General features: G+C 49.6%; 1 protein-coding gene across 1 annotated transcript; it reads right to left on the bottom strand.

Annotated features, from left to right (window-relative positions):
• Positions 1 to 7,291: 7,291 nt before the first annotated feature.
• On the bottom strand, positions 7,292 to 10,657 carry CACNG5 (calcium channel, voltage-dependent, gamma subunit 5). Its single transcript, XM_010079351.1, has 5 exons — positions 10,450 to 10,657; positions 9,614 to 9,700; positions 8,836 to 8,976; positions 8,060 to 8,205; positions 7,292 to 7,571 (listed from the first exon to the last, which is right to left on the bottom strand). Exons 1-5 carry the CDS (start codon positions 10,655 to 10,657, stop codon positions 7,314 to 7,316), a joined length of 840 nt encoding a protein of 279 aa, XP_010077653.1. The 3' UTR covers positions 7,292 to 7,313.
• Between the last annotated feature and the right edge of the window lie 305 nt (positions 10,658 to 10,962).

Below are 10,962 nucleotides of genomic sequence, written 5' to 3' on the forward strand. Positions count from 1 at the left end.
GCTCCCAGACTGGGGGTTTGGGGTCCTGGTTCCCAGGCAGAGGAGCAGGGACCTGCCTGTCCGGCCGTGGGCTGTGCCCCAGCTCCAGCCCAAACCCAGTTTCACTGGGCTCAGCTCTGTTTGACATGAACTGCGTTTTTGTTGCATTTTTAATCGTAAAAATGTATTTACATGAATAAAATACAGATCACTTGGGGATATGACCTACTTTTTATGGGAAGATGAAACAACTGTAGGTTTGTATTTTCATTTCATCTGTTTCAACTGTTCTAAGCCAGACAGAGATGCTGAAGCAAATCAATAGGAAACCCAGAACCACCAGGCTGCTTTTTTTCTGTAAATAATCACATTCTGATTGAAATGACAGGGAGCTGCTGCATCTCTGTGATGAAGCCTTTAACCTTCAGATCAGTAGAGCAGTTTTGACAGTACATAATTTATATGGGAATAAATAATTTGATGGGGATTTTACATGTGCATGTTCTGCACCGCTAGAGAGACCTTCTCTGTTTATCTAAATTATGAAAAATAATACTAAATAATATATAATCCTATTGTCCTGGACAAACACGGTCATTCTGAAGTTGGTGAAGCACAGCAGGAACTGGGGATGCTCTCTCAAGAAGCAGACCCTGTAATTTCTGCTGAAATAAAACACAACTTGCTTTTCAAGGGTAAGCAAGAGCTTTCACTCAGATATTTGAACTTGTCTGGTATTGAAGCTTTAAAAGCTGTATTATTTCAGCATAAGATGTTGGCTGGGCACGATACAGCCACAGGATGCCTCACTTATCCCCTCACTTCCAGCAGCCTTTGATGAGCCGAGCTGGAGCCAGATTAAACCAGCATTAAGGCCCCCACAGCACTCAGTGATGCTAAATCTAAATACCATAGATTTACTTATTAAATATAAAGAAAAGTGCAGGTCACTGACATGACAGCACACTGAGGCTTAAGGTACCGCTGCCCCTTGCTCGTGTGTGTGACACTGACAGTGTCCCCTGGCATCCGAAACGTCCCATTTCCCTGCAGAGGGGAACTCACTGAGCTCACCTTCCGGAGAAGCTGAGTGACATTTTGGTGCTTATTCTAATTAGCTGTTATTAATTAAATAACACCTTTCAGCTCTCTTGACAGATTTTCCCCCTGAAGTCACAGCGGGAAGCTGGCGTGTGTCAAGATGCCAGGCAGATGCAAGAACCTCAGGGTTATATTTTCGTGAGCACGCACCTCATTAGAGATGTTATCACTATGGGAAAAGGAAAAATTTCTGGTGATGTCTTTACTCTCCTTTTGTGCCTTCCAGTTCTGCTATCACGGAAGCCCACTACCAGGTGCTTTTGAACATGCCCATGCAGACAGCTCCTGTTCAGCAGAGCGCTTCATTTGGGATTAATTTTGGCTCCGATATGGATCCAGTTGGAGTCCAAGAGATTTTAACATGTGCCTCTGCACTTTGTTGATTAGCAGCAGAGAGCTGAAGCTCAGGCCTGGGGATTTGTCTACATGGTTTACAGGTGCTTGATGGTAGTTGGGACTAATTTGGGTAAAATGGACTTTGTTCCAAAACAAGAAACTGAACCAGAACCCAAAGGTGCTGGCTTGCGCAGCCCTTTGAGCAGCCTGGGTTGCATCAGCTTTGGTTTAAACTGCTGCAAACCTGAACGGGTCCAAGTTATCAAAGACCTGCTCTGCACCCCACTCCCACGTGGTTTTTCCTCTTAGAAGGATGAATTCACACTGCTGTAGCATTAAAGATTAAAAGCAGCTGCACCTCATCACAGCCAGAAGATTTATGGGGAGGCGATGACAAAAACGATGGCTTGTTGGGGAATAACCTTGAACGCTGGCACTGCGTGTTTTCAAGGTGTATTAATCACAATTTGTGTGTGAATACTTCTCCTTCCGCTGGAAAAGGGGAGAGCAGGGAAGCTTGGGGATTTCTGAGATGGTTTGATTAAAAATACCGGACAGAGCCTGCAGAACGCCACAGTACAAACTGCTCAGGGCTGGAAAACACCCACTTAGAGCCAACGTGTTCCTCAAATGCAGCCCCTGGGACAGGAGTCGGGCAATACAGCCGAATGGGGCTGATCTTTGGGTTGAAATACTGCTTTCCTGTGTTGCAAATAGTATTAATAATAAAACAAAAAGTCTTTCCACTCCTGAAGACTGATTGGCCAGAGACACCAGGATGAAGTGGTGTGAACACCAGAAGGATGTTGGCACAGTGATGCTCCACACCGACCGCAGCCGCTGCGGTGCTGGGCCCTGGGCTGAAGGACAGCGATGCTGACAGTGTCAGCTCCTCTCCATCCATCCCTGTGTTCACTGGATTCATTTGTGGCACAAGCCAGCGTGACTGACTGGCTAAAGGCTCTTCCGTGTGTCACCCGTAGGGACATGGTGGGCACAGATTCAGCCAAATATGAAATTGTACATGAAGATAAAGGAAAGAGGCAGCTCTTCCCTTTCTATAACCTCCTGTATCCATGGGAACATGTTACAGTTTGATATCTACACAACAGCAATAGCTAGAAATGCTGTGGTGCATGGAGAAAGGGTCAGCTGAGCACCCGGGCCACGGCGGGGTGCTGGGGACACCCTGCTCCCACCCCAGGAGTCACAGCTTTAGTGTGCACAGGACAGCTGTGGTGCTGCCAGTTTGGAGAAAGAAATAATGTTAAAGAGCTGATGTGGTTCTTGGGGAGAGGAGAGACGGTGGAGCAACCCAAGCCATGCAGCAAGGGATGCTGCAGCAGGGTGAAGGAGATCCTACCAGGAGGTCCTAAAGCTAGATGAGAAAAGCGAGGAGGGAAAATGCTGTTTTTTTCGAGTTAGGTGTGAATGTCAATCTTTCTATTATGGGGGAAAAAATTGGAAGTAAATAAATAAATCTCATAAGGAAGGAAGAAGAAGAAGAAGAAGAAAATAAATATCTCTCAGCTACTTCTCATTAGTGGAGCAGTATTTACTTGGGTGAATATTTTGCCTGTTCACACTGCACAGCTAACAAGCTATCAGCAGGGAGGAATAAGACTATTTAATTTCTTAGCACACCTTGAACAGCCCATGGGGCTAACTTGCATTTGGGAAAATGAATACACAACCCAGACAAATAGCATTAATAATGCAACACGAGGACTTGCGAGCAGAGCACTGTGCTCTGGAAACCCCCAAATTGCATATGCCGTGCCCGAGTCAGCTCTTCACTCTGCCACGATGAAACTTGGCTGAAATCCACCCTAACATAACACCTTTGGAGCTCATCTGCTTGAAGCTGATAGAAGGGTGCAGGTCTTCAGTCCTGTGTCCAGAAGAGGCAACAGCAAGGTTCACCCGGGGCTCCCCCAGCTGGAGGGATGTCCTTGCCCCCAGCCCACCCAAGCAGCAGCTCCGTGCCATCCTCCTGGGCAAGAGCAGGATGAGCTTGCCCCCAAACCTCGCCTCACCACAGCAGCAGCTTCACCAAAAGCCGAAACAGCTCAGAGGTGTGCATGGTCTGCACCCCTGCCAGGAGGGGTTTGCTGCCCGGCGGGTGCTCTTGCCTCACCTGCACCTTCCCAGGGGCTCCTTGGGTCCACCAGCAACATGGGAACAAGGGCAGCAGCACTGGAGAACACTTCAGCTATACCTAGATCTAGATTTATATAGACAGAGATTTTTTTTTTTTTTCCACTCTGCAAGAAAGAGCTCTGGAGCCATGAGCTGCTCCAGCAACAACTGAGGGGAACATGACCCAGCACAGCCTCGTTATTCCCAGCTGCTCATGTCTGGTCTCTAATGAACCTCTTGCATCCACACCTCATGATTCAATGAGGGTTGTCAGGATGCTCCTAACTAATGGGTAAATGGAGCCTGTTCCCACCACATCCCATTGCACCTGGGGCCATGGGAATGAGATGGTGGGAGGGTCCAACAAGGAGAGGAGGACACTAGCAGAGAGGAACCTTTATGTCCCAGGAGATCTGGGCCACAAAATGCCTCCCTCGTCTTACAGAAAAGGGACTTGATTTAAAAACCCCAAACACACAGGGGGAGGGTGGCTCCCAGAAGTTCCCTGAGCAGCTCTCAGGGTGCCTTCCCCACAAGCTGGGGGGCTGGGAGCTTGCTCACCTCCCACGTGCAGTTTCTTCCGTAGCCATCCATCCCTCCCGGTGCTGCAAACTCCATATGGCACCTGGGCTGCGGGATGGATGCGTGCGCGTGTGGGAGGCTGATGGCAGGGACAGAAAAAGCTTCAGCCTGCTGCAGTCCTGAGCAGCACCCGGGAGCAGGAACGGCACCGAATCAGGCAGTGCTGGGTTTTTATTTAACCCCTAATCCCAGTGATTTGCTCTGACACTATAGCTCCAGCAGACACAACCACATGCACACAGCGTCTGACACCAATTAGTCATTCATGCAAAATAAGAGATTTTTTTTTGCTTCTAAGTGCAAACAATTTTCTGCGAAGCGTCAGGCAAGCAATTACCCTCCTACGGGCCCGCGAGCGTCTTGACTCGTCCCGGCAGCACCAGGTGGAGAGCTTAAGGACTGCAGTCATGCAGGGGTTAAACCTCTAGTTTAATGGTTTTAGTTTAAACTAAACTTTTCATTTATTCCAATCCAAGCATCAGACACAGAAAGAACAGCGTGAGCCCGGCACTGAAACAGGGCTGGGAGAGAGACCAAAGGAGGCACCCGAGGGGTGGTATTCAGGGAGAGAGGGATGTGGCGTAACGGAGATGAAGGTGGGGTGAAGCCATACTGGAGGTCTAGGAGAGGTGTTTAGATGAGTGGGTGTCCTCAGAGGGTTCTGCAGTTCTTTGTTGAGCATGTATCGCCGTGGAGAACGTCATCCATGGGGCGATGCTGGCGGCAGGACCTGGCAGGGTGCTGGGCTCTGCAGTCGTCCCAGCACCTCGGCCATGCGAACTGCCAGGCTCACAAATGCAGCCCCATGATGACAACCTCTCCAATGAATTACAATAATTACTTTTCTAATTCGCCCCTAGACTCTACTAAACCTTGGGGAAGGCCTGAAGGTTTCTTTTTTTCACATTTTCTGCTTATATATAGGCAGACATTTTAATTTATGAAACAAATAATTCTGTATTTAACCAGTGCAAAGGAAAATTCCTCTCGGGGACAGGGGTGTCTCACAGGGATGATGCTGCAGAGGATTAACAGCACTAAACAACTCCCCGGCGTGGGGGAACGCAGCCGTGGGGACAGCCCTCGCGCCTCCGCGCAGCAGTGATTTTGGTGATCCCAAAGGTTTCCCTTCCAAGAAGGACTGAGAATATAAAGGACCCATCAAGGAGAAGATGCAACGACAACTGTCTTTGAGCCACCAGAAAGCACCAACATCCAGCCCAGGAAACTAGATCGGGCTCTGGGAAAGGCAAGATCATCGCTTGTGAACTCCGGGGCTTTCCTGGAGCCTAATTTACAGCGAACGTGGAGATCCCAGAGGAAAACTGATGGTTTATCTGGCTGGGGTGAACAGCTGAGGACCAGCAAGCTTTGTCACTGGATGGTGGGTCTGGGTTGTGCTTTAATGCTTGAACCTTCCCAGCAGCCAACCTGCCACGTGGCACTTACAAACTGGGTGTTAAAATGAGAAAACAGACGCTTTGGGGTGATACAAAAACTGAGGGTTAATACAGCTGTGTCTACAAAAAGATGCCCTGGTTTTAAAACTTAGCAAATTAGGAGTCAGCAACAACATATATACACTAGATATACGTTACTTCCTTATCTGAAGAAACTGGAGAGGAAATAATCCCGAAGAGTTGGCTGGATATACACTGCAGTGAGGTCCCACAGGATGGGCGTCAGGGTCGATGCAGTGGTGCTGTGCCAGGACTTGGACCCTACTTCAGAGTAGTTTAAATAATAAATAACAAATAACAATACATAATAAATAATAACGAAGAGGTGCAATGTTAATTACACGGTGTGCTACAAACGAGGTTAAAAGGGTGTGTATTCTATTTGTTTCAATTACAGTAAGACAAAACAAGCTCAAACATACCAAGAATTCCCAGAAGGTTTTGTTTTGCAGAAACGAAATTTTCAGAAAAGTTTAAAATAACAAGAACAGAAACAAAGTTTGGACAAAGCTCTTTCTCCTGTGAGGGGACAAGCTCGTGGCTTACCCAGGAGCACAGGAGGGAGCACAGCTTTTTTCTTCCCTGCCCTTTGTTTTCAGTCAGAGGGATGCTCTCACCCTGGCAGCTGTCAAGTCTTCCAAGATCAAAATGCCAAAGCATCGATTGAGGCTTTAAAACTTAAAAGCCTCAAAACAGAGTTCATACACACACACAAAAGCAGCTAAAATACCAGATTCTACAAAAATGAAATAAAAGCCAACTACTTTGCTGTGGTGGGCTAGTGCCACTAATTCAGCGACATCACTTTACACCAGTTTGGGATCTCGCCTTTCACTGAAATACTTTGCATTTCTGGCCATAATTTTCCCTAAATCCTGCACCACTTTTCCTGTGGGAAAGTCTTAGGTAGTTTTCCACCCAATGTTCCACTGAATTTCCCCAGTCACTCTTCAGACCTCCAGCCTATGGGATGGTGGAAGAAATGTGGGTACTTGAGCCCCCCATCATCCCCGACACCCCAGGGCCGTCATTCCTCCAGTCTAACACAGGGTGTATGAGCAACAGTCTGCAAGTGGCTGTAGAGGAACAACAACCTGCTTGTGTCTGAGCCTGCTGAGGTATAGTCGAGAAAGATGGCTATTTCCCATCACAGCCTGGTTAAAAGTGATATCCAGCAACAAGGGATATCAATTAGTAAATACTGAATCAAGACAAAATTGGTATTTTTCTAGTGATGGCTATTTCTTGGAAATGTACACCAATCTTTTACACCTGCTGGCACCTAGGTGAGTAAATCTATAATTAAACCATACAGCCAAATGCACAAGCTTTTGCAGTCTACCTAAACAAAAAAATACATTTTTTCTTTTTTTTCTTAGTTCTACTCTATTTCCTTTTTTCTGCTCTCGAGTCCAGCCCTGGATTTATCCCCCAGGCAGAACTGCTGTTTGCTCAGCAGGATGAGCTGAAAGAAGACAACTTTGGCGAGATTTTTAGTTATGCAGGGAAAAATAAAAAAAAAGACAAAGAAAAGAAAATATCCCAATTCTCTAGGTTATATATTGGTTATATAACCAATCTCCCTGGTTATATTTACACTCCCATAAATAGAGAATTGCCCTGAAAGAGTGCCCTAAAAAAAAAAAAAAGACAAACGGAGTCAAGATGTGGCAACTGTTGGCTCTTGGGTGGGAGCGGGCGCAGGGGCGGTGGGGCTCAGCACGGGGACGAGGACATCTGGTCATAGTCGGGGCACTTGAGCAGAGCCGGGTAGTTACTGTTCATCTGCAGCGACGCCTCGCTGGAGATATCCGAAGGGCTGCGTCCCCGCGCCCACGTGTCCGGGTGCAAGAACTGCCCCGAGTAGTCAGAGCAGTTGCTCAGCCGGGGACGGTAGAAGCTGGGGTGAGGTCTGTAGATGTCCTCGGCCGTGTAGCGCTTCATGAAGAGGTACACGGACATCACCCCGGCACTCTGCAGGTGAGAGAATCTTAGAATCATTAAGGCTGGAAAAGAACTCAAGGATCATCAAGTCCAACCGTCAACCCAACACCACCCAACCCACTAACCCATGTCCCTAAGCACGGCCTGAGAGACACGTCCTGACACACACCGCGCTAACCACTGCCTTCTCCACCACCAGAACAAACAGAACAAAAACACAAATTGCTTTTCTTGCTCTGCTGACGATGCACAGGGGCTCCCGTGGACAGTCAGTTCATGTGCCCTGGGTCCCTGCGGTAAATAACGTTCCACATCCCCTCCTCTGCATCCCCGCTTGGCATCAAACCATCATCAAATGTCCTCATCAGTGCTCCAGGCTTGGGTTCTGTCCCCATGGTATGTGTCTCCACCATACCATATATCTACTCTCACAGCCTGCCCTTAGACCCCAGCCCAGCCCTCTCCCCCCACCCAGAGTGGGATACACTCATTACAGGGATGGGACAGCTCCCAGGTACCTCCGTGAGAAGGAACGAGATGGCAGAGAAGGCGAACGACCATCCGTATTTGTAATTGAAGAACGTTTCTGAGTCCTTGGTCCTGTTCAGCATCTCGTCGTTGATGCTGGATATGTAGAGGACCAGCCCCACCACCAGCGACAGACCTGGGGACAAACCAAGGACAAACATGGTGGGAAACACTCCAGGGATGGAGCTGCCGAAGAAGCGCCTTCCTTTATGACCTGACTTATGGGTGAAAGTGTAAAACTGTGGAACTGCAGTTGAAATAATGAAGGAAAGAAGCTTCTTTCCCACTGCGCTACCCAGGGCACTCCTCTCCTTTGCCTCCCACCGTTCCCTGCTCAAGCAGGTCCATGTGCACCTGGCAGGAGCTGCCTCCAAAGCCGGGCAGTCACCGCTGTTTGTTTAACACCAGCACAACACCATGAATAAAACATCCACTTGTCTCATGTAGAGACACGCCAGCGGAGTGGTTTGAAGTTTCAGATCTCTCCAGCGACCGACGTGCCGTGTGGGGTGACCCCTCCCCCAGCAGCAGCTCCTGCACGGGTGGTGGGTGCTCTCCCCACGTCTCCTCGCCACTGCCACAAGCAAGCCTTGTGCCGGGGAATTTTCCATCCTGCAAAGCCCAAGCGGGCCATGGGGCTGAGCCAGGAGCCCCCGTGGGTGACAACCCCAGCAAGGAGCCATTGCAGCGGGGCTGGAGAGCACCAGCAGCAAAGAAAAGCACCCACGAGGATTTTCAGGAGAAAAACCCAGAGAGCAAAACTCACCCGAGAGGATGAAGAATATCCCCGAGACGAAGGCGAGGATGGTCCTGTGGGGCCGAATGTGGCCGATGTTGCTGAGGATGAAGCCGATGAACATGAAGAAGAGGCTGACCAGAGGGAAGGGGGTGGCAGAGCGGATCATCTCTGGGCAGAGGGAAGCGAGAACAGGTCAGACAGGTCAGTCCTCCCCCCCACGGCACAAGGGTCCCTCTCTGCTAATGAGCCGAGTGAAGAGGTGACGCTGGCTGCGGGGATGTCTGCTAGTGATGGCATTTCTGAGGGTTTCTAGGTGAAGTGTTACACTGGGAAAAACAATCAGAACCTGTGTTTTTTTCTTTGGCTTCGCTGCAAAACTGTTTGCTGAACACTTCTATTTATCAAATCCGAAATGACTGCAGAATTCATTGTGAGAGCTGTGACACTCCACCCTTAATTCATTCCACTACGTAATGTGCAAACCTGACTGCTGCAGAATAAACACAGCTGCAAATTATGGAGAGGGGACTAAAAAGCCAAACACTTCCATACACATCCAGTGAAAGGAAATTGTACCACTTAGAGCCTCCGTGAGCATCTTTACATCAGAAAGAGATGCTTCCAAAGCTTAAGAGCACATCAGATGACTCACATCATAGTAAAAAATGTAGTTGCATCCTTGCACGGCAGCACTATCAGGGGACCAGGAGCTTCAGTGGCTCAAAGGGGATTTCCCGGGGGGATCCCTAGTGACCCTCTGGTGCATTGCAGCATGCAAAGGGTACGACCCCACCGAAGCACTTACTCAGGACGTTGACTGTGGATTCAGATGTCAGCTGGATGTTCATGGGCATGACGTATTCGATGGTGAAGCACCGGCCACGCTCTTCACCTGCAGCAAACAGACCGAGTCACACCTGAGGTGTCTTTGTTTATTGTCGGTGAAGGAGAGAATGGCTTTAAAATTCATTTCAGTGCATGCACAAAAACTATCTTGCTTTTTAGTGCTGCTTCCATCTTGGGCACTGGTGAAGAAATACGTCTCTTAACTTCCATCTCCCTTGTGCAAAAGGATTCCCTTGTACACTGAAACATGGACCCCGAAGCCCGAGGATTTAAGCTGACCCCAGAGGAGGTACCAGAGCTCCTCACTCCGCCGATATTTTCAAAGCAGTGGTTGAACCTTGGTGACATTTCAGATGGGTCACTTTGAGATTCCTGCTCCCTTGGGTTTTGTTCAACTCCGTCCCCGCAGCCAAATCGCTTCATCAAACTTGGCGCGGACAGAGGGAACGGTCCAGCTGACCTGAATCTGAACGTTGCAGGGACGAAAAGGAAAGTTCTGAGCTGCTGCCCAAGGCACTGCGGCCACGGTGCTGGGACAGAGCAGGACCGGGGGCAGCGGGGGCTGGCACGGCAGCAGCGAACTCACCCGAAGCCTGCGAGCAAAGGCACATTTCTCCGTCAGGCTGCTAAAGCTGGCACGAGGCGATGGCATTACTCAGGTTGTGCCTGACTTTTGGAAGCAACGATGAGCATCACCTCTAAAAGTCCCATTTCCCCATCCTTTTCCCGCGGTATGATGCTGATACACAGCAAACCTCACCTTACAGGGGATGGTTTTTGGGAGGGAGCCCATACCTGCCAGAAAGCAGACCCTCCAGAGCCCCGAGTGCAGCGACAGCTTGATTTCTACCGACTGGTTTTGGGGCTGGACGATGCCTTCCTCCAGGTAGAGCCAGTAGTCGGTGCTGACGGAGATGCCCAGGAGGCCGAGGCCGCAGACGGCGAACACGCTGCTGAGCAGGGTCAGCGCCCTCCTGCCGCAGGCGCTCATCCCCAAAAGCATGGGGGGGCCGGGGCGGCGGTGGGGATGGCTGCAGGAGAGGGGACGCGGTGGTCAGCACAGAGCCGTTGAACCACTTTTTGGGGGGATGGATTGCTCTCAGTTGCTTATTTAGGTCAAGCTGAAACAAGCCATTAAAACAATCACGGTGCGCGCTGACAGATGGAGAGTTTGAACCAAATCCCACCCGACTGCTGCCCCACGCCACGCAGGGCTCGGGGATGTGCTGGATGCCAGAGCAGCGTGGGATGGCCGGGAGCAGCTCATCGGCTCCTGCCTTATTTTGTGCAGGGGAATTTCTGGTGCTC

This window comes from Pterocles gutturalis, unplaced genomic scaffold (genome assembly GCF_000699245.1).
Source record: "Pterocles gutturalis isolate BGI_N339 unplaced genomic scaffold, ASM69924v1 scaffold464, whole genome shotgun sequence".
Taxonomy (NCBI): Eukaryota; Metazoa; Chordata; class Aves; order Pterocliformes; family Pteroclidae; genus Pterocles; species Pterocles gutturalis.

Bases quoted from the DNA above. Each gene is read 5' to 3' on its own strand.
- CACNG5 (XM_010079351.1), bottom strand. From the start codon at position 10,657: ATGCTTTTGGGGATGAGCGCCTGCGGCAGGAGGGCGCTGACCCTGCTC. The intron at 8,977-9,613 runs GTAAGTGCTTCG...CCCTCTGCCCAG, and splicing joins ATCCACAGTCAACGTCCTGA to AGATGATCCGCTCTGCCACC. The intron at 7,572-8,059 runs GTACCTGGGAGC...TCTCACCTGCAG, and splicing joins TCTCGTTCCTTCTCACGGAG to AGTGCCGGGGTGATGTCCGT.